Below are 23,644 nucleotides of genomic sequence, written 5' to 3' on the forward strand. Positions count from 1 at the left end.
ACACTGGAGACTTAAGCCAAGCATAAGTCACAAATAAATATATATATATATTTATATTAAAAAAAAGAAACAAGATATGACTCAATCATTTAAGTCTCAAGATTTAACCAGAACAAATACACCAAGAACAATTTAGAATAAATACAAGCTCTTGTACATGACACACTTTAGATATTAATTCTGGAACTGGAGCGATTAATCTTGCTATTATCTGGTTGAATAATCAAGTAATTGTTTGATCAGTAAAATGTATGAAAACTTACTAAAAAACGCACATCACAGTTTTCTAATTGAGAATATCATCTTAAACAATTTGTTGATTATCAAGTGGATTCATTTTTCATGAAACGATATTTGATTAATAGACTTCTTTTCATGTCCAACTAGGCCAAATATTTTGGAAATGGTCAAATGGTGTCTGTGAAACCTGAACTTGACAAGATGCGTATGACTTGTGACTTCTTTTGGACTTGATCAAGGACTTCAGACTTGCTCCGACATGACTTGAGTCTTGGACTTGCTTTTGCCTATTTGACATATTGATAACCAAATTACCAATACCCCCCCCCCCCCCCCCCTTAATTACAATGTAACAACACAAAGTCACATTTGGAGTTGGAACATAAGAATTTTTGGGCTTAGCTTAAACAGTTATTTGATTAATTTATGTTTTTGTCAATCTACTATTTGATTGATTAACAAATTAAAAAAAAGAATGAATGTATGTTAAAGTAAGATGTTGAAAAGGTGTGTATGTGTGAAACCTCAAATTGACTAGAAAGTTACTTGTGACTTGCCCTCAAGGACTCTGACAATACTTGAGACTGGATTTTGACTTGGGACAGAAATGATTATAACAGCTCAACTAATAGTTTGTCATCTTAGACATGGACAATGCAATAATTATTAGTGGTTTCACTTTACACAACAAAAATACTTCATCATTTAGTATGTATTGCATTAAGTTAAGAAATTAAGAAGTAACTCATCCTTCAAGAATGTATAATGTTTAAATAAAACACCTGAAAGAAATGTGTTTGCAAAACATTAGTAAGAGTGAATAAAAGCAGTTTGTGTGTGTTTCTACTGACAGTCATCGTTACTGTGCAGCCCCGTTATCATGCAAATGATGCGGGACGAGTGGCCCATGTGTCATGCCCTTTTAAGAAAAATGAGAAATAGTCGGGAGTGACGTCTGCTGCGCACACACAGAGGCCGGAGGCAGACTGACACTTGCGGAGCGGCGAAAGACAGCGAGCGAGAAACGGTGAGTGGAATCGCCAAACTTTACTACATGCTAAACGCGGTCAAATAAGTAATTTGCGTGGGAGCACGTCGCGTCGACACACGCGGGATAGTAAGCAGACACAGCAGGGTGCACGCCTTGTGTTTTATGTGTCGGATAAATGAGAAGAATTGTCCGCAAGTACAAAACGGAGTGTGCACTCCCATTTTAGTCAAGGCCGGGCGGAAGGGCAGGTAACGCTAGCAGTCGAGTCTTTCCCGAGAAAATACACCGTGGTGTGGCTTGATTTTAAACCTGCCAAGCCCGGTGGACGTGTGAGCGGTGAATGTGCTTGATTGCGGCGTGTTTCTGACAACCTAGCTGTGTTTTGAATGTACGCAGATGAGAGGAATGTGTCGCCTAGCTAGCTCGCTAGCTAACGAGCTTTAGCTAACGAGCTGTAGCTAACGTTAGCGGCGTTGAAGTGTCGGCGGCCCCGCAGTCAAAGCTAGCTAGTTAGCGGCATTTTGCTAACAAGCTTTGGTAACGGGATTTAGTGCAGTTGCTGGTATGAAACTAGATTGTTTGTGGACAGATGTCGGTCCCGGTTCCCTGGATTATAGATTATGTTATTTTCGTATTTATCTGTAAGCTGGTTTATGAATTGAACGTAATTTGATTGATGTTATGGAAGCTAAGGGTGTAATAATCACGCATCCACGGAGTGTTAGTTAGTGCTCTGTGGTGTAGTCACAGCCACAGATTGCAGGGACTTAGCATGACCTGGAGTGATAAGCATATGCTTACTGCCGTAAGCAAATTAGGTAGATTCACTGTGAGATAACCCAAGAGCGCAAATTACTTTCTCTTGTCTGGGGCCAAGCTTTATGCCAGCCTGTTGCAGGATATTTCTGCTGGTGTGAAACGGGGAAAGGTGTGTACTCCATCCTCAAACTATAAACACTCAGCACCTCTGCTTTATTAATAACAGAATATCACAGTTTATCACAGTGAAGTAGACATTTCTTTTTTTCACCCTGTGTTAACTGAAACGAGACATCTGCCTCACCCTGAAGATCCCCTAATGTCTTCACAGCCCAGGTTTGATGAAGAGATACAGGCTATAAAACCCACTTCCTCCCCCTCTGTTAGCAAGCCTTCTGTCTGGAGTCTTGAACAGGAACAGAGACTGGAAGAGGCTATTTTAGTAGGTAGCTACTCCTTTTCCAGCCTATCAGCATGAAGCCTTTCTTGCACTCTGGAAAGAGGATGTGGTTACAGGTCAGGGCCCCAGCGACACAGATGTATTCTGCTGATGGTGTTTGACAGTTACAGATCTTTGTCATAATTAAGTCACAGCGAAGTTTTGTGTGCCTGGCTGCAGTTTTGTTCTGACTCATAGATGGCATTCAGGGTTGTAGTGGACCTCAAACGAGATGTGAGAACTATGCAATGAGAGAGAGAGAAGATTGTGCAGGAAGTTTGACACGGTCTTCTTCAGTGAGATGAACAAATGTTAAAATATCCTTAACGGTTAACATCAGAAGCATCCTCGTTACTCATAGGTCTTGATTATCTGAAAGAAGTTAAGTTTGTTTTTCACACGTGAAGGTTAGCTCTTTTATTTTAACTTTTCTTTTACAGGCTCGTAAATTCCTAATTTACTGGAAAGTTTACTAGAAAGAACTATATAATTTGGTACTAATTAGAGGCTGGGTTCACTTGGCATACTCTTCATTACTTCCAACAACTGCTAAGCTAACTAGTGTTTTTAGTTTGGGCACAGCAGGTCTGCTGAAAATGTAAAAATGTGCAATTTTGACTACGGGCAATCATGCAGTTTAGCATACGAAGACTTAACGTTTCTAATAAGATAAATTCAGTAATACATTTGAATTAAAATGTATAAATTTCAACTTGCGTTGAAGTGGAGCTGTACTTTTAAGGAAATTCCTCTGGATTTCAACATCTGGTTTTAAACTCAACACAACTTGCTTAACAGACCTTTTTTTTACCCCTATAATTAGCACCATATAACATAGTTATTTCCAAGAAACTAGACACTGTTAATGATATAAGTAAATAGGTTAGCTGTAAAATGAAGCGCACTGCCTTCTTTACTCAAGCCCTTTCCATGACTTTATCTGCTGTCAGTAGTTTCTGGGTTATTCCCCTTAAGTTAGTGGGTTTCTTATGCTAAGCTCGGTGTGAACAAGTGTTGTGAACTGTGGTTGTGGTGGAGGTAATGAGTAACCCAGAGCTCATCAATAGAAAAAACAACACTCCGCCAGAGCAACTATTATCTCACCCTGTTTTTTTCTACCCTTAAACCTCAAGGGGTTATATATATATATATATATATATATATATATATATATATATATATTTATTTATTTATTTTATTTTTTTTCTTTCCCCGGTGTAGCTCCTGTAATTGTCATGTGGGTTAGCAAGCAAAAAAGTAAGAACATGATGCATGTCGGTATCATGCTGCTAGCTTAACCAACGGATGTGTGCATTTTCACCATCCGCACTGGGTGGATGATACAGAGGGCAGCTGTCAATCATACCGCCTTGCTGAGTCGGGCACTTTGACAGCTTCATCGCTGTCGGATTAGTCCAACTACACCAGGACACTTTGCATCCTGGATTTTGTAGTTTAGCTGTGAAGCCTTCTGCTCTCTAATTTCAAGTTTGAGACGTAGTTTTATCCAGACACGTTCGCTGCATATTCTTGCTAGCAGCGACACCTCATCCAATTTCCAGCCCTAGATGGATGCATACTTTTGGCTGTAGAGGGTGAGTGATGCAGTGATGTCATGGCGGAGCATGTTTTCTGTGGCATGTGGCTTTCCCTCGCTCCTTATTTGCTGGGGTTACTACGAGAGCAGAGGAACAGCCGCAGCGTGTTTGTTTTGTGGGGAATGACGGTGTGCAACTGAGGGCAATGGAAAGCGAGAGAGGTTTGATTTTTAAAGGCAGATGTCCTTAAATGGCCTTGTGTTTGTGTGCGTCGTGAGTGTGTAGGCAGGCGTGTGAGAGAGAGAGAGCAGTGTTGTGTGTAGTTTTCCTGGTATGAAAGTTTGTAGAAAAGTTGTCAAAGCAAGAGCATTATTTCAGCCTTTTTGTTAAAAAAAAAAGAATACTAGTTAGGAGTGGGCTGCTCAAAAAGAACAGAGTTAAAATTAGACGGGTGTTGTTCACACAAATTGTCTTAGAAGCAGGATTTGTTTTAGCGTTGATTAGTAATATCATTTGAGTTGGGGAGAGTGGCATTTGTGTCTTGGCAGGCTTCAAGAGCAGCCACTTTGCCATTCTCAGTCTAGAACATGAATCAACACACGCTTGCTGAGAAATGTCGTCCTTCATTCCTACTCAAAGCTCAGTAAGACACTTGCAAGCCTCTTAAAGTGGTTTAACGCTCAAAGAAGCATTTTTACTTCAAAACTTAATTGTCTTTATTCGTATGCAAAAGTTGAGCCTCACAGTCGGCTTTCCAGCACATTACCTGCTAATCGACATACAGGGGACAGCAGTTATGTAAACGATAGTACAAGGTTCATTTATTGTCATGGTTCAACAGGGTTGTGTCCAACAAAATGCAGTTCGTAGTCCCATTTTGCTTCATAAAGACACACTATAACCAAACTATAATATATGCAAGTCTGGTGGTGTGTTAGCTGATATGTCTGTAGCTCTTGCCAGGCGGCAGCAGGGTGAACAGGCTATGGCCGGGGTGAGTATTGTCTTTTAATGTCCTTTGGGCTCTTTGCAGGCACCTCTTGTCACTGATGCTCAGTAGATGGGTACCAATGATGTTCTGGGCGGTTTTAATCACCCGCCGTAGAGCTCTACGTAGTACTGCCCCATACCAGTTTGTAATGCCTCCAGTCAGGATGACTAATGTTCATTTCCTAAATGAGTATTACTGTAGAACGTGTGAGAATCTGGAGTAGAAAGCCCACCAGTCCATGTTGTGAAAGTGACTGTTTCCATCCATTTTTTCATGTTGCCATTTTTGCTTTGTTAAGCACCCACAACTGATTAAAGAAAAAAGTCCTTTTTATTTTCTCTTTTTGGTTGGGTTGTTGATTACCAATTTAATATTAAACATATACACATTAAAAACCTAAAAAAAATGTAAAAGTTGAATGATAATGAAAAGGTAATAATATAATTCATGGCAAAAATAATTCCTGCAAGTTATATCTTTCTAATCAGATTTTGCTCAACTTTAATTCTTTTTTTTTTTTAGCTTTTCTTTCATTTCTTTTTCATAAATGGATACATCATTTGTTTTCATCTTTAGTTAAGTGAACAACATACCCTTGTAGCAGGAAGCAATGCCACATTTTGATGTGTAGCATTTTATATGGAGGCACCCAGCCTCCCGAAATGTATAGTGTCTGCCTCCTCTAACATCAGAAGCAACTATTAAATTGCTTACTAGTTTCTTGTAAAATGTAGGTCAGTCAGTTGAAACTTTTCCAGTCCTTTAAAAATACATTCAGGTATTTCTGTTTAAAAAAAAATCCAAATAATATGCCTTAGACACGCACCTCAGCTTTGCTCATCCTTGGAGGATTTGCAAGCGCAGTTCAAATTTCATAGTGCACTTTTTGGAGGAGTAGACGTCCTCTATAATGACATCTGAAGTATGTAATAATCTAACAGTTACCGCCACAGAGCGGGTTCCTGACGCCGTCTGTGTTAGCCGGGGTCAGTCCACAGTGTCCACACAGGAACCATAGCTGACATGTGAGGCCTAGTCTAAATCTAAGTGTGACATTGTCTGTATGACATTGTATGTGACGCTGTGCATGCTCTTGAGTCTCTAGTTGAGTGTTTACATTAGTGCAGCAGGGATTGTTTGCACCAGCACTCGTGCAGCCCTGCTCTTTTTCCTTCCAATGACTCCTCCCTGATCGTGCAAGGAGAACTTCTCTTTGTGTGTAGAGGATTACCGAGTATGAATTATTCACAGTCCAGGCTTCATATCCCACATGGCCACTGCTTGTGTTTGAAGTTGGAGGTCCTTGGTTCCTTTGTCCGCCCCTCTGAGTATTTTGACGGAGTGTGCTCTAAAAAGAACAGTGTAGGAGGGGATCAGCTGCTTCCCAGAATGGCCGCCTATTAGCTATTTAATGGTTTGCAAAGAGGGTTGATTTATCAAGCAGAGGCTATACGTTCTCCCTTGAGACTGGATTTTAACTTGAAGCCACTTACTGATTGTTTTTTTTTGCACAGCCTTGATGCCAACATGCTGCACTTTTCAATCCATGACAGAGAAGTTCTATACTCTGGTTTGGGCATCGAAGGCTTTGATTTGCAGTCGAAGGCTTTGATTTGCAGTCGAAGGAATCAGTAACTTGGCAGCCTAAATGCGCTACAGTTAGGCACAAGGATGGTGATTGCCATTTATTGTAGCTCCCATAATGATGGCGTCACCTTACCCAAGTCTACATTGTGATGTAGTTTTACTCTAATCTTCATTTTCAGTGAAGGAACAGGTGCTGAAAATGGGGAGAAGTTAAATTTTTCACATGTATTGAAGTAGAGTTTCAACACATTTTTATTTTCATTATAATTTAGTCCAATAAGAATTTTCTTGAGTAATCAATTGGTCAATAAAAAGTCATAAAATTGTGACCGCTTCAGATGTCTCGATTTGTCTGACTGGCAGTAAAAATATATTCAGTTAACAGTCGTAGAAAGAAGGAACTCTGACGATGTTTACGTTTGAGAAGCGGGAAACGGAGAGTTTTGGTACTTATTTTCTTAAAGACCTGAAAGTTTGCAAAGAATCCGAAATCCCCCCCAGTTCACCCAGCCACAGCCCTCAGTGCAGCCGTCTCTCTGAAGCCCTACACACAGTGAACCAGTTGGCTAACCCAACTGACTTTACGCCACAATGTGTGCCAACGATTCAAAGCCTCTACGTCCCTTAAAGGGATATTCCAGAGATTTCAGTTTCTTCCCCGTCAAATATTCCCCTCCCCTCAGCTATTTTTTTGTCATGAGTCAAAACTGACAATAGTTTTCTGTTTTACAATACCAAGAATGAGTGAGTGACTAAAACATCTGACAGCAGGCCCTGGGTGTGTTTTGTTGTGTGAAGGCCAGATGATTGTGTCATTAGGAGGAATATCTGCCAGATCCATGTATCATCATCATCTCCCCTTCAGTTCCCCCTCCACTCACACACACACCACAGCTGGTTTGTGTTAGAGAGGGGTCACATACTCCTCACCTCCTCCACCCTGAAGCAGCTCCACTTATGGGTGTTCCCTCCATTGTTGTGCTGCTTCTTGTCCATAACCTCCAGGAATGACTAGAATCCTTCCTTTTTAGTGTGGAAAAACTCACAGACCAGGCTGGGAAAACTGCTTTGTTTTGCTTCAAAAGTTAGATCTTGTTTTTTGGTTTTGTTTTGTTTTTGTTAATCTACTTTTGCACCTCATTCATTTTGTCTCTCCCATTTTGCCTTTCTCCATTTGTCCAGTGCAGACTGTTGGGCTGTCCGGTGAAGCAAACCCGCCATGCGTGAATACAAGCTAGTGGTGTTAGGCTCTGGAGGTGTGGGCAAGTCCGCTCTGGTGAGTATTCACTCCTGAATCCTCACACCCACCCACACACACACACTCACACACTCTTCTGCAGCGTGTTTCCGTCACACGTCGCACCGTCACTTTAACTGCAGAAAAAAATAAGTTTTTTTGCTTCAAAGTTTTTGGAGGAAAACTATGTTGCAAAAGAATTAAAAGACATTTTTGTCACAGGGAGCCACAACACCACAGACGAAAATGTCTGTTTCCTCATTTTGTGAGTTTTGGGCTTTTGTTATAACAACTTATTTATAGTTGGGTAGCTTGTGTTTCCTGACATGTGTTCAGGTCGACCATTCTGTAGTCCAATGCTGTACAGTTCCTACAAAAGGTTAGCGTTTGTGCTGCAGGCTTGTCTGCGTCTGTAGTTCTCATCCATTTGCCAAGAACTGACAGATATGCCAATTCTACACATGCCATTGGTTCTAGATATAGACATTTGATGAAGAACAAACACAAAATCCTGAACTTTTCTTGTCGTTTCAAGATTCTGAGGAGACCATAAATGTCTGTGAAATGTTGCGTACCCTGCTTAGCTAACCTCGACCAGGTGTCGGAGTTAATCCCTCAAACTGGCAGGCTGACATGCTTTGACTGTAAGACATTATCAGGTGAACTCACTCTACCCCTAATGTAAACCTACCATTAAGCACAGTGCTTCACACTCCTAACGTAGACCTCATGTGTACATCACATGTGTCTATAAGATAAATCTGACTTTTTCTTGCGTCCTGACTGGCACCACCATGAACATCCTCTTCTTCAGCGCCCTGCCGAGGACACACGCCACTTTTGCCGCTCTGGATGTTTTGTTCCTGTTGCCGGGAGGTCACATTGATCTGACGTTTTGCTCGCTCTGTGTCTTCTCTTACAGACAGTTCAGTTTGTTCAGGGAATCTTTGTGGAAAAATATGACCCGACAATAGAAGACTCGTACAGAAAGGTGAGTGTCCCTTGAGGGGGGAGTGGGGGAGGTGGATAGGAATGAGCTGATTGTTAGCAGCTGCTTTGCAGGTTCACATCATGATATTGTTTTTTCTCTCATCGGACTCCCTTCATCTCTATTTTTCTGTCCTTCCTGTTTTTTTATTCTTTGCATTTGTCTTTACATGTATTATTATCTCTTGCTTCTATCTCATCTGTGTTGGATTTTGTTGTATGTAGTATTTTAGATTTGGAATATTATGTCTCAATTAAAATAAATCATATCTGTTTTTCTCTTACAGCAAGTGGAGGTAGATGGGCAGCAATGTATGCTTGAAATTCTCGACACAGCAGGCACAGTAAGTGAACTCTATACCCCTGAATTCTCTGTTGATGCCGTGTATTACTGTGAATAAGGATCTCAGAGTCACTGTATCAAACACATTTTAGTTGGTGGACAACAAACACACTGTCTATTTTACATTCCTGTTTCTGTTCAGGGATCAGTTTGAACAGAATCCGTAACATTTCATTTAGCGTCATCACACGTTAAACTTTGGTAGAGTTACTAAGTAGCAGCATGTTGACGATGAGCATATAGCTCAACGCTAAGCACAATAGCTCTTTCTTTTGTAATCTTATGTATGTTGACGGTGCAGAAGCAACATACATGTTCATGCTTGTTTCCTGTAGAAACTCAAAGGGCGATGATAGTTCACCTACGATGCACAATGGTGTGACTGTGTTGTGGAAAGACTCGACAGAGATGCAGCACTTCCACTGCAGAACACCTGTTACTATATGTACTGAATCTCAGAACCAGTCACAACATTGTGATTTCCTGTTGTTGGACTTTTACAGTAAATGTAATATAATAGAGAACATGTGACAGAGCTCCCGTCGTTCCTCTTCATGTTCCCCGCTGTGTAGGAGCAGTTCACAGCGATGAGGGACTTGTACATGAAGAACGGCCAAGGCTTCGCCCTGGTATACTCCATCACAGCACAGTCCACCTTCAACGACCTGCAGGACCTGAGAGAACAGATCCTACGAGTAAAGGACACAGAGGATGTAAGTACACAGTGTGCACCGCTTGCATCATCTCGTCCACATCTTCAGAGAACCGTTTCTCGTTTAATTTAGTATTTTTGATTGTGGTTGAATGTGTTGTAGAAACACACAGAGTGTAGAACAGTGCAGATATGTTCCAGGCTCCACACTTCTGTGTTCTCAGCCGCCTACATTGTTCGGCATCTGATTGCACTGTTGCTATGGTTACCATTTTAACACTGTAATCCCGGCATCTTATGCCGGTGTTTGCAAATTTGTATAATGCGCAGCGTGTCACGGTGGCATTTCTGTGTCTGATGTTTTGTGTACGTAGCCTAGCATAACATTAGCGTCACACAGGTCCCTCTGTGGTCCGGTCTCTTCATCTGTGTTTAACATGGACACCGGGCCAAAGGCCCCACTAAGCTAAGAGTCCAGTAAAAGGAGGGGAATGTCTTTGTCTCACAAGTGGATGTTCAACCCTTAATCTTGCTTTTTACACCCATATGATGTGGTTTTCCGCTCCAAGATCTGTAGCAGAGGAAATAAAAAGAGCATGTGTCATGTCATTATTGTGCTGTTAGTTGGAAGCACACTTCTATTTTACTGAATCTCTTTTGAATTGTGAGGCTGCGGAGTGAGTAAGCCCTCCATCCCCTTTCTGGTGGGGCAGATAGTGCGTCAGCAGGATCTCAGATGCCCTTTTTTGGTGATCTCTGGAGGGAATGAATGTTACCGTAACCCTCAATCTCTCTCCCTCTTTCCTTCCCTCGCTCTCTCCCTCTCAACCATCTCTGCAGCTTAGCGCTGAAGTTTTACACCACTCTTTTCTGTGCATCTTTCCTGCTCCCTTTCCTCTGTATCTAGTCCAGTATACTCTCATTGCTCTTTGTCCCCCCCCCCTCTTCGCTATGGCCTTCCTCATGGTTTTACTGTGGTCTGGCACTCTGCGGGTAATTGGACTGTCGATAAAGTGCAAGGAAAGCCTGAGCCCATCAAAAACACACCGGATTGTGAGGCTGTGGAACATCATTAGAGGCTACGTGGTTAGGGAACTGAGGTTAGCCTCAAGCTAACAGATGGATTGCAGGATCAGCGGCTCCTCAACTTGCAAGAAAACAGTTGACGTCCTTTTCTTCTCTGTGTTTCCTCTGAATATTTCCCCAGTTTGTGCTTATCCGAGTGGTACAGCCGCTCTGTCGGCTATCAGTCCGCTGGTGATTTATCCCTTTACCTATGATGACCGTGACATCTGTTTATCTTTCCTTGCCCCATGCAGGAACACACAACCAAAGGAAATGCTTAACGTGTTTTCTTTCTTCTTTTTCTTTTTTTCCATTTTGAGAGGACCGTTTTCTTATTAGGAGAAAGCTTTCATGCTATTCCTAAAGCAGACCTAGCTGCTGCAGCAGCTGTTCTCATTCTCGGGTCTTGCACGCACCATTTACTGCAATGCTGGCAAAACGTACAGACGCACTTGATATTGCCAAGCTCAATTAACAAGCCTTTTTAATGGCCGTACATTGATCACAGTAGGGCCACATTCCATCTCCTTAAAGAAGTCATTAAGAGAGAAGAATAAAGTGAATGAGTATATGAAAAGCTCACTCCTTACTTCCTTCCACAGTTCTTACGTAAGAGAGGTCTTATGACTTTTCTGGGCCATCTCCGTCTCTGCTTGTGTGACTCCGATGGTGCTAATGCCTGACTCCATGCTTGTGACTCACTCCTCCATTTGCAACGACTGGCTCCATTCATTTAAGCGTCTCTATGCTCCCCTGTTCTGGGTTCCCCACAATCCGATCATGCCATCGTGGGAGGGACAGGACCTGTCTGTAGCATGTTAACAGTGTCTGAACGGATTCTCTGTGGGCTGCGTGGATTCTTCCAAGTAGGCTAATGCTGCCTTGTGTGCTGCTGACACTGAACATTTTTTGCTTCCCTGCATACCTCTCTCTCTCTCTCTCTCTCTCTCTCTCTCTCTCTCTCTCTCTCTCTCTCTCTCTCTCTCTCTCTCTCTCTCTCTCTCTCTCTCTCTCTCTTCCCCCCCCTCCCCCATCCATCCATCCATCCTTTTCATCCCCGCTCGGCTCAGAGTTTGTGTTAGGAGGGCATACCGCTGGTTCTCCCAGGACCCCTGGGAGAAATGTCGTTCAGCAGTCCAGTGCGAGGGCTTGTTTGGATATCAAACATCAAGCAGCAACCTCCACAGGGTTAATCTAAACATTGCAGTTTCCTGTCGTCTGCTCCACAGCCCAGAAAGAGAGAGGGAGGGAGAAATTAAACCTGGAACATTCATACTATGCCTTCAAAAGAAGCTTGGCCATACTGCTGTCAAACAACCTCTGAACAGTAGACTTGGGAGAAGGTCTCAAGTTTGAGCAAGCTAGCACATGTCGGGGTACTACCATGTTGCTTACAAACATCCAGTTTTTCCAGATCCACAAGACACATTTGGGTGCACTTTGTGAACCAGGAGAAGGGAGCGAAGGCAGGATTTCCCATGCATGGATTTATTTGTTGCCGTCCCCACCACAAATAGATTTCCCCCAGCTGATATATTATTGGCGCCTGTTGTGCTGCCTGCAACATTTTCCACTAGTTGATTATGTCTCCTGCTTGTTGAGCTGCACCACAAACACAAATATCCTGGGAACCCCTGGAAAACTGAGACTAAATGTTGAACTCTTCCTCAAACTTGAGCCTGGAGCCTTACTCCGTTGTCATATAGTTTTACAGTGGGTGGTATAGTAAAGACAAGTTCAATCCAGACGCGTATACGTACTGTCTCGCTATATCGTGTAATTCCAGAGAGCAGCCAGAGCGTGGAATCCAGCTGAAATGTTGGAAAGCGTTCAGGAAGGAAAGCGATGTTATCCCGGCTGGGCGGGGCTGCCATGACTTCCTCCGGGCCAGCGTGCTCCCTAGATAGACGGTCAGGAAACAGCAGGCAGGATGAGACGCATCCCGACACCCTGACCGCCTGTGACAGTCGGGGCTGAAGTTTTGCCCAAATTATTCTCTCTTCCTCACAGGGTTTTTATTTTTTGACCTTGGTTAAAACAGCTGATTTGAGCAACAAAAGAAGAAGTGTTGGGTATTTTGGGGGATTCCAGAACCAGATCCACTTCATGTTGGTGGTTGTGTTCTCAGTTTAGGCTTTCCTTTTATAGAGAAACACAACTAACAGAAACTGCATTAATTGTTAGTTCACATTGATTCTTTAATCTCTTTTGTCAGTGTTGTGCAACCTAATTGATTTTTTTTTTTCTGCCTTGCCACGGGGATGGATTGATTTCCTTGATTGTCTTTGTGACTCTTTAATCCAGGCTTTAAATTTAAATCGACTACTTAGCTGTTAATAAACACGTCTCCACATGTGGACCCTCGCAGACTTTATTATCACCAGTGTGCCCAGTACAGATCTTGAGAAGAGCTGTGCCTATAAGGTTAGATTTGTTCTTCCAAGGGAAGACATTTATTCATCACACTTACTGATGATTGTATGTAGAGGCGTACGAAGATGAGTGGCAACAAGATGCCACTCAAAGCTTTGTTGGTTTATTTAAATCTGTTTCCATCACTTATTGCACATTGTCTTTGATACACTATCTCTCTCCATCAGGCCAATATCCAGGCTTTATGTAGTATTCTTGGCATTCTTTTAATTTTATAATGCACAACTTAAATGCACTCTTTGAATCCAAACATAAATTCTTATACATTAGCAAATTTAGAAAAATTTTGTTAAGAGGAAGAAAAAAAAAAAAAAAAAAGTTTTTCATGCGTTTCTAAAAAGTAGAATTTTGGAATTTGTACTGAATCTTCGGTATCGTGTTGACTAGTGTCAACACATTTCAAATGGTAGCTTGCAGTAGCTCACACTGTCCCCTTGTTCCATCACCTATTTCACTTTCTGCTCAAACCCTTGACTTTTCTTTATTCTCCTTTCTATCGTCTAATTTCTAATTCTCCTCTTTTACCAAATATTCCTCTGTACTTGTTCCCTCTTCTCTGCTTTTATTTTTACAGGCTTTCTTGTGAACCTTTTGGCGTACCACTCAAAATAAATTAAACACATCTGTGTTTAATTAAACCTTTTTTTTTTCCATAGCTTCAAATCTGTAATTTTTCATCTTTTAAGCACAATTTATTTATTTTTTATGTATTCGTTTGAGCACAATCTTAAACGACTTCAATACTTTAGAAGAGAGAACGCTACGTTTTGGATGCATTTATGAAGTTGAGTTTATTTTGTTTCTATGACTTAAAATCACAAACTTGGCTCAAAGGGATTCCTACTTTCTGTCCTCAGGTGCCAATGATCCTGGTGGGGAACAAGTGCGACTTGGAGGATGAGCGTGTGGTGGGGAAGGAGCAGGGCCAGAACCTGGCCAGACAGTGGAACCACTGTGCCTTTTTAGAGTCCTCTGCTAAGTCAAAGATCAACGTCCTCGATGTGAGTACACAGAAAGACAAACCACTGGTGTTTTAAACAACTAGTCTCCAAAAGACCAGCCACAGTATTACAGTCATCTGTCAGGGAAATGCTGACCTAGCTGTAAACGGGACCTCATCTGAGTTTTATTCTGTGTTAAAGAACAGTATGACTTTTCAACTGGATTATATACCTGCTATTCAGTGCTACACCCTTTAAACTCAATGTGTGTAAACGTCTGCATCAATGCATATAGTGAATGCTTAAAGGTCCCACAGTGTTTAAGGATATGAAAGATATTTAATCACTGACGGTTTTCTCTTGGTTTGTCATCATTCCTAGATCTTCTACGACCTGGTCAGACAGATAAATAGGAAAACGCCAGTGGAAAAGAAGAAGGCGAAAAAGAAATCCAACTGTGTGCTGCTTTAAAGACCCCCCACCCCCCCTCCAGCCCCTGCAGCAGCTCTGAGCCAGGTGTGTGTGTCTAAAAGCAGCTCACCTATTCATGAGGTCATGATGCATAGGCAGCCTGTCGGGTTAATTAGTGTTACATAATAACGTTGATCTTTCTACGTCATCTCAGATGATGCTGCTCACGTCAGTGGTAGTTAATCATTCATCACAGTCTATTATGGGTTTGTTTGCCTGCAGTGAAGTCGAATGAATGTGTGTAGCCTGGTATTACAGTGTGTCATCAGTGGTTACCATCCCTCCCCAGGCTCAAACTTTCACCGGGGACTGGGAACCTTTTGAGGAACTCATTGAGTTTTGACGGCAGGAACCAGGATCTAAATTCACATTTAACCCTCCAAAAACCATATTTCTTTGTTTGATAACATTATAGGCAAGTTGGGCTTTGCTGTCCGATTCCCAACTCATTAACAAAACAAAAGACAGAGATTGTTCAAGCGAGCCAAGAGGGAAAGCGGTAGAAGAGACGGACAGCGCGGCGGTGTTGTGAGGAAAAGACAAAAAAAAATCAATACTTTTCACGGCCGTCGTTTAAAACACAGATAAATAACCATAACACTCAAAAGATGAAGACCTGTGACTTGATGCTTTTTCATACGTCAGTGGACCATTATGCCAAATCTTCACTGGTCTTCAGACCGTTAGTGCAACTTACTGGTGTTGAACAGTGTAATTCTATTCTGAGATGAACATGTAGTTATTGTTCATAGAGGAACTGTCCCATGTGACAGATCAGACATCTTTTTTTATAACTTGCATGTGTGGGACATGTCTTGTCACTTTTTAAAAATGACTGCAGATGTCATCCTGTGAAGGAAAAGCATTCCTTTTGATGCTGATTAGTTACGAATGCAGTTAACGTTTCGGGGCCCGTGATTCAGCCTTCAAAAGTGTGAAGTGCTTTCATTTGCAGTTTTTTACTTTTTCGTTGCTGTTGAATGAATGAGTCACTGTGTGATGGCTGGGTTTAAACATGGACCTCAGCAGACTGCAACAGCTGGTAAAGTCTGAGGAAATCCGGATCTGTCATCAGGTTGTTTCCCAGGAAAATTAGAATCGCTTCTTCTTCAGTGTTTTTTTACATCTTGGGCCGTTAGCTGTAATGAGGAAGTCTGAAAAAAGACTCTCTCCGTAAACAAGACTGCTGATTCCCGTCAAGCCTTCCAAACAGAGATCAGTTTTAGACTAGGGCTGCACAATTATTCAAATTTTAATCTAGATCACGATTTTGGCTGCCACAATTAAATGAGCATGATCGTCAGCGATATTGACGTTTTTAAAATGCGTGCTCTGCTACATATCAAATCAAGCGCTTCCTCAACTAACAGTTAACTAGCAGTCGACTCCGGTATTAGTAGAAGAGTAGAGAGACAGAGAAGAGAGAGCAGACGGTCACGGGTGTCGTGTGAAAGGTAAATCAAATGTCCGGAGCAGAAGGCGAGGAGCTCGTCCCTCGAAAAGGATCATCAACCGTTGTCTGGAAGTGTCGGCAAGTGATGTTAACCAAGAACGAATCCTAAGCACAGAGTGCGTTAGAGTTGTGTCTGCGCCGCATAGCAATACAACTAACTTGTTCAACCACCTGGAAAAACCACCACAAACCACAGTATGACGAATGCATTAAGGCCAAAGCTAAAGTTGCCTCACTGAATCTCCGTCCAACGTCAACCCAGAAAACCATAACCGCGACCCTGCATAGCGCGACAGCGTATCCATCCACCTCCCAAAGACACACTGAAATAACGGATGCAATCGCATTTCATTTGGCCAAAGACATGTGTCCAATAAATACTGTGAGCAATGAAGGCTTCAGGAAAATGGTCAAGACACTAGACAAGAGATACGTGATCCCCTCTCCAAACAGGCATTACCTGCACTGTATGACAAACGTTGGGGGGAATAAGAACCGTATAAGTTTTATTTTGATGCAAAGGCGTGTACATTAGCTGGAATGTAGCACAACATGGAAGTGAAAGCAGTGCTCTGTTGATTTCATTTTGAGTAAAAAGTGTTGATGCTATTTTATTTATATTTTCCTTCTACGAGATGCACTGTGATGAGAACCAGTCTGATGCAAAGATTTGTACATTAGCCAGAATGTAGCACAACAATGGAAGTGGAAGCAGTGTTCTTGTTCATTTAAACGTGAAAGTGCAATAAAAAGATGTTGTCCCTAAAACTTAGGAATAATCGTGATCTCAATATTGATCAAAATAATCGTGACTATGATTTTGCCCATAATCGTGCAGCCCTATTTTAGACTGAATGTATTGTATGTGATGCAGTAATTAATCTTTGTCCATACTAGGGGATGGATTTCAGTTTTACACTACATAGGAGCTACGATCAATGCAGCTCTTTTTGTAAGCATTGGTAGTTGCATTTTTTTTCACACTGCTGTAATTGTAAAGACATTTTTCTACAATGCGTTTATTTATACTCAATTTAGCTTGAGTTTGGCAATTTAAACGAGATCTTCTGTCATGATACAGCAACTTTTGTGTTCATTTGAATCCCATTATATATCCTAATTTTCTGGAGAATTCAGCTATAATTAAATGAAAAACAATTTGTGTATTTGCTTAGTGTTTTGGATCGGACCCTAAATGTAATGGGTTCCTACCTGGCCCATGCTACACCCTTCCACCTTTCAAAAATCATGAAAATCGGGCCGGCAGTTTGTCCGTGACAATCAAACCAATCTGAAAACATAACCTCCTTGGCGGAGGCGACTAGTTAACAATTTCATAACTTAAATACCTGATCAAATCAAGGAACCTCTTCACATTGGTACAAGGTTCCTATAATGCCTATTATAGTGATTAACACACAGAAATAGCAAATGCACAGTCACCTGGTATGAGCGGTGAGGCATAATCCAAGCAGGAGACATTTTTTGTGCTGTTCACATTAACCAAAAACCCACTGTAGGTCGGAGGTCACTATGAGCTCCTGATAAGATTTAACCTCGGTTAACCCACCGCTCGCCCACTTAGAAAGTCCCGGTAAGAATGTTTCCACTCTGATGTGGAAAGTTTCCTTTGAAAGATGAGTTTAGGTTCAGTCAGTTGAGCAAATCTTGTGAGATCTCATGACGTGTGTCCAGCCTCACATGGAGATTACAAAGCTGGGCCTCAGTATTTCCAAACTTTGAAGGTATAAGCCTAAAGGGGTCACTTTGCTTGGAAAGAGTTGTTCCCCGTGGCCACTCTCAAAGTCAGAGTGAAGAGCCGGCCAGCGTCTCCTCGGAGGCATTCATAGACCTGGATGTACGTAGTAAAAGTAAAGGAAGTGGTTGTGTGAGGAATGATAAAAAACAGAGCTGCATGGAAAAGTTTAAGCTTTGCCTGCAAGGGGTGTGGTTGTCTGATTGTCGGTGGAAAGTTACTGCAGGTGGTACTTCAGTGTAGACGGAAATCTCAGCTCAGTGACTTCTTCATCGGGACACTCGCTGGATCCTCATCGGCAACTAAACACAGGAACGTCTTTTCTTTTTTGTCAATTCTACGGCGTAGTTTTGCAGATTGACATATTTAAAAACAATCTGTCTCCAGTAAATAATAAAATTGAAATCTCTTTTGATAGTTTTGCTTTTTAAATATGACGGGTTCTTGTAAGATGTCCCGTGTTGCACTAGTGACGATTCTATGGGATCAGCTCTCATTGGAACCTCGACCGAGGTGGTACCAAAAAGAGAACCGGATATTCTCCGCAACTTTTTCTAATGGGAAACCAAAAACACAGAGTTGAGTAGAGATGTGCCGTGCATCCTCAACACGGTGTTTGTTGATTGTACAGGAGCCTCTGCGCCTTATGAACCCTTCTGTTTTCTTACACCCACTGCTTTTGATCAGTGAGACTAATGTTCTACAGGGCAGCAAGATGAGAAGGGAACTGGAGGTCTTCACTACAAGCCGTAGTTTCTGTGGATGTCAACCGGGCTGAATCATCCTAGATGACGACACTTAACCATCTTTAGGGCTGCTGTCCTGTAGCTGACCCCCCCCCCCTTTTTTTTCTTCTTTTTTTTTTTATCCGAGTGAACAACTAATCCCTTTCAGGATTTCAGTATCTCATAATTACTATATTCTCTGCTGACAGCATCAAAACACGAAGCCCTTCTGCTGAACTTCCTGTCTTGTACTGTATTGAGAGCGATTATTGCCTCTGGTGTGATCTCTTTATTCTTCCCATAAAACGTAGCGTCCGCGTTGTAGCGTACAGTGCACTTAATATCAGAACGGATGAGTAAAGGATTCTACACTAGACTGTGTGATCTTTGTGCGAATAAAACTTTGATATGACGGATAACATGGGATTAGTTAAACAGACGGCACCATTGTGCCCAGCCCAGACATCAGGGTCACTAACCCACCCACTGCGTTCCTCATCTGAATCCATCTGTGTTGGTCAGTTAGTGGTCCAGTGTGTGAGACTGGGGCCTCTGTCAGCCGGCCCTGGGGCGGTGTCTGCCCAATGAACCAACGCTAATGGGATTACAGCGCCACTGTTCCACTGCTCACAACACACAAGCTCATACACTGTAAGGGGGGGGGGGGGTACAGTGCCAGCCTCGGACAGCACCGAGAGAGAGTTAATGGGACGTTTCACTTTGTACAACATGGGCATTTTCCAGTTTGCTGACCTCATGAGCCGCCGGTCTCTGATTTTAACCGTCACTGTCTTCACTGGGACAGAAATTGACTCGGAGCTGAAACCTGCTCTGATGGTGTATTGATTCTTAAGGTTCAGACTGTCTATTTGCAGTTTTGTAGACTTTTTAAAACTTGTATTTTGTAGGCCATGCTGGATATAGGGAGTTAAGTTGCATCCATGTATGTGAGAAACCTCTTTTCAGACTCATTGTAGCACATGTAGCAACAGGTGGCCTTCTTTCCCTCAGTGTTCTCTACAGTGTTGAGTCAGATGTGCCCACATGTTGTTTTATCACCTCAATGCGAGCCTTTGCAATTAGAGTTTATAGACTTGCTAATTGTCTTTTTCAACTTTGAAATCTCTATGTTGGATGTTACTCCAGCTGTGAGTTTAGCATGTAGCTCTCTTAACAGACTACACAGTGAGCTCTTTCTCAAAGCAGGAAAAGCACAGGTGAAACCAACAACGTTAGTTATGGCTGCTTTCTATTCAAGGGCCCCAGATGGCCGTGCCTGTGAGCTGCAGTAGCATGCATAACGGCATGGCCCTGGAACATTTGATTGGAATGCAGACGTCTTTTAATATCGTTACTAACATATGTATCTGCTCTGAAAAAGCAGTCAACAGACATGCACGTCCAGGACTGTTGTCTGTGTTCCCTCAGGCTTTATTGTTAAAACAGAGGACATTGGGTCGAAAATAAAGCATTTCCATAGAAGTTTACAAACGAATGAATATACGGAATCTGTTTCATTTGTATGCCTCTGTGCCGACGACAGCCGTGGACGCAGTCATTGTTTTCTGCTTGTCCGTCTGTCCGTTCTCATGATATCTCAGGAACACCTGGAAAGAATTTCTTCAAATTTAACACAAATGTCAAACGTGGATTCAAGGATGAACTGATTTAGAGTTACCTTGCGATGACATTTTGGACAGACGTGGATGTGAACTGCAACTCGACTGGTTTACATACAGCCGTGTGGCAGTAATTCTAGCTGTGTCGTCGTTCGTCGTCTTTCAGAATCTCTGAAAGTCTTGTTTCGCTGCTCAATAATTAGTGCCCACTTTGGATTTGATGTTGATTAGTGCAGTTGACGTGAATATTAGAATCACTCTGAATATGTCTACATGCTGAACCCATCATATCATGAACTATTTTATGTTGTGGGTATTTTTTATACACATTTCACCATATAAGTCAAAAATATGGTAGGTGCTTCCTGGAGCCGAAGCTGAGACCAAGTGTTGGCAGTGGGGGACATTTATGTCTAATCTATAATTCTGTCATATTGATTGTCGATATGGTTTATTCTGAACATCTATTTTTTTTTTTAACCTGTTTTTAAAGGTTTTATTTTTGGGGATAATTTCCATATCTGAATCAAGGATCTATGTAAATGGTGGCCCCGATTTCTGTTTTCTCCTCCTCCGTTACACTGCTACTCCTCCTACAGATGTAATGTCATTGACTGTCCACTAGAGGGCTCTCACAGCTCGTCGATGGTGTTTTGTAAATCCTAACCAGGCTATGAAATGAGGACTTACCACTGTGCTGTCTTACAGAAATGCTGTAATGAAGAACTGTTGCCCTGATTGGAACGTGCCAGCATTCCAACAGCCCCGCCCACCCACTCCCCCCTCCCTCCCTCCATCAGCCATAAAAACGGTGAATCAGCTGACTGAACTGCTCCTATTGAAGATGAGGATGATCTACACCAGAGAGAGAGAGAGAGAGAGATGGAGAGAGTAAAGAGAGAGAAAGCAAAGACAGTAAGAGAGAGAGAAGACTCTGGTCTCTCGCCTCCGAGGACCTTCCTCTGTGTCTCAGTTTCAGTGTGAACCCTGAACGGACAGTCTCCATTTTCTGCACCAACAAACACCACAAACTTAAGATGATGATGATGATGATGATGATGATGATGATGATGATGATAAAAGCCTCTGAACGTTTAAAAGAAAAAGTGTCCATGAGCCGCCTACATGGCCAGAGACAGCCCCCTTAATTTCATTTTTTTTTTTTTTGACAGATTAACAAAAAGATTATAACGGTGTTAAAAAGAAGGAAAACAAAGTTAGAAGTTGGATTCAGTATTTTTCATCTTTTTCATTATCAATATTGTATTTGAAAGACATGGAAGTTGACCTATTTTTAGTTGTATGATTATAAATATTCTTCAAAAACAAGCATGATAAAATGCATCAGTTATTAAGTGTAGATGTTTTCAAGTGAGAATTATTTTATAGCCATACACCTATTCTCCATGCCCGTCATGTCAGTGATGATAGATCAAGGTCTATAATATGTGTTATTATTTTTATTATATATTTTTTTCTTTGTTCGCCCTGTTGTTCATGGACTTCTCTTCTGCGAATATCTCTCTCTGATGTGACTTAATTTTATACTCAGTCACTGGGATTTCATAGCTCCCATAATATATTCTAATGCCATTTTTTGCATATTAATGCTTCAGAAAAATGGGTCTTTTATAGAAGAAATATGGGGAAAAATAAGGATTGATTTCTATGTCTCTTGAAGCTGAAATATATTATACTAAACCAACTCTAATAATGCTTCTTGTGTTTTTCTGTCAATGATGTTCCAGCTTTTATGGATTATTAAAGTACATTTTAGTACATTTTCATTATATTGGTCAATGTATTTTTGTGAATTAAACTTTTATCCAAAGCAGATTTGACTTATTTGAGAAGAGTGAAATTAAAAAAATGTTGTTTTATTATTTTTTAATAAAGGGTTGGACACTTTTATATGGAACAAAAACAGTAATTGTGTGGGGACATTTAAGTTAGCTATTAAGTATTGTTTCTATACCGTGAAACCAGTTTTGTCATGAATCAACAGATGGAGATGACCGTTTGTAACAAGCCTATTTAAATGTACAGATGCCTTACTTTTAAAGACCACTGGGTGTCAGTGTATGAACAGAAATGTTTCACACATTCAGAGGGAACTGATTCAAAACCTTCACCCCAACAGTCGGTTATATAATGTGGAATAATGGGACAATAAAACACAATGAAATTAGCGCTTTGTTTTCATGATAGTTCTTCTTTACAAAAAGCCTGTTGGTTTTGTAAAGTCCCCCCCCCCCCCCCCCCCCCCTTTAAACAAAACATTCCTCTTACAAAGGAAAAGTTGACTTCTGAAGCAGATTTTGCTGCTTCAGCCTCACTTGGTTTGGTATGAGCAGTAGCTTGTGTTGGCTAAATTATTAATGTTGTCACACTAAGCTTGAACGTTTAACGTTAGCTTTAAGTTGGCACTTGTCACAGTCTGGCTTTAAAGGTAATGTTTCTTAATAATTGATTGATGGGTGTTCAGTGTAGACAATATGAGTAAAATCCTTTATGATGCGGTACATTATGAATTATCTATATTTTTTTACATTGATATGTATGGTGTAGGGCTGCAAATTGCTTTCATTATCGATTGTTTCAAATGTTTCCTTGATTAATCGTTTGGCCTGTAAATTGTAAGAAAATAGTAAGAAGTCACAATTTTTTACAATCACAATATCCTTGAAATCCAAGGTGATTTCTTGAAATCACTGTTCAACTAAAAGTCCAAAACCAATGTAATTTAACAACTAATCCTTACCCTGATCCCATAAGCTAAAGAAAAGCAGCATGTCCTCACGATTTAATTGATAAATCATGTAATTGTTTCAATTGTTGTATTGTGATATATTTTTTCAGAAAAAATCAATTGAGAAACAGTTTCTGGATTTAAAAAAAAAATCAAGACTTACATTTTTTTGTTGCACATTTAGGAAATGAAATGCCTGACAAATAAAGGCACTTAATCTCACACATACCATATCATATATATATATGGTAGCATCAACTCTTCTATATGTTATATTGTGTTTGTGGCAACCTCAACCAGAAGTTTCTGTTTTGCCAGGAGTCAAAATATCCAGACAGGCCATGAGCACGAGCACTTTTTAAACTTTTTTTTCTTTATAGAGGAGCTAGAGAAAAAAAATGCTGCATCATCTAAGCTCCTTATGTCTCAGAGGGGGACGTGTCGAGCAGAGGAGGATGCTAAATGTCTGCTGGTGAGAACGGTGAAGAAGGGATTAGAACGTATGACTCACTTCCTCTTGTTTTTTTGTTTTTTTTTACTCTTATCACCTACACTGCAGCCTTGATCGGGCCCTTAATCCCTTTAGTGGTTGAGAAGCGAAGTAATACCAAAACACTTTTGCATTCATTATCCTCTCTGTGAAATAATGCCCGCTGTCATCCTCCAGA

At 41.3% G+C, this 23,644-nt stretch overlaps 1 protein-coding gene across 2 annotated transcripts; it reads left to right on the forward strand.

The window, feature by feature from the left end:
- The first annotated feature begins 1,187 nt into the window (after positions 1–1,187).
- LOC137873912 (ras-related protein Rap-1A-like) lies at positions 1,188–22,415 on the forward strand. Of its 2 annotated transcripts, none has more exons than XM_068712414.1 (8): positions 1,188–1,267; positions 7,733–7,821; positions 8,705–8,773; positions 9,057–9,113; positions 9,685–9,825; positions 14,120–14,263; positions 14,585–14,719; positions 20,936–22,415. In XM_068712414.1, exons 2-7 carry the CDS (start codon positions 7,765–7,767, stop codon positions 14,672–14,674), a joined length of 558 nt encoding a protein of 185 aa, XP_068568515.1. In that variant the 5' UTR covers positions 1,188–1,267; positions 7,733–7,764; the 3' UTR covers positions 14,675–14,719; positions 20,936–22,415. The 2 variants fall into 2 exon arrangements, with proteins under 2 accessions (XP_068568515.1, XP_068568514.1); XM_068712413.1 differs by having other exon boundaries at positions 1,202–1,267; positions 7,728–7,821.
- The last annotated feature ends 1,229 nt before the right edge of the window (positions 22,416–23,644 follow it).

Source organism: Cebidichthys violaceus, unplaced genomic scaffold, assembly GCF_023349555.1.
Source record: "Cebidichthys violaceus isolate CVI_PGR_0920_01 unplaced genomic scaffold, fCebVio1.0.p SCAF_17, whole genome shotgun sequence".
NCBI lineage: Eukaryota > Metazoa > Chordata > Actinopteri > Perciformes > Stichaeidae > Cebidichthys > Cebidichthys violaceus.

What these genes read in the sequence shown, in the direction of transcription:
- LOC137873912 (XM_068712414.1), top strand. Translation starts at nt 7,765, where the DNA reads ATGCGTGAATACAAGCTAGTGGTGTTAGGCTCTGGAGGTGTGGGCAAG. An exon ending in TAGAAGACTCGTACAGAAAG is followed by an intron (nt 8,774 to 9,056) that starts GTGAGTGTCCCT and finishes TTTCTCTTACAG; the next exon opens with CAAGTGGAGGTAGATGGGCA. An exon ending in GAGTAAAGGACACAGAGGAT is followed by an intron (nt 9,826 to 14,119) that starts GTAAGTACACAG and finishes TTCTGTCCTCAG; the next exon opens with GTGCCAATGATCCTGGTGGG.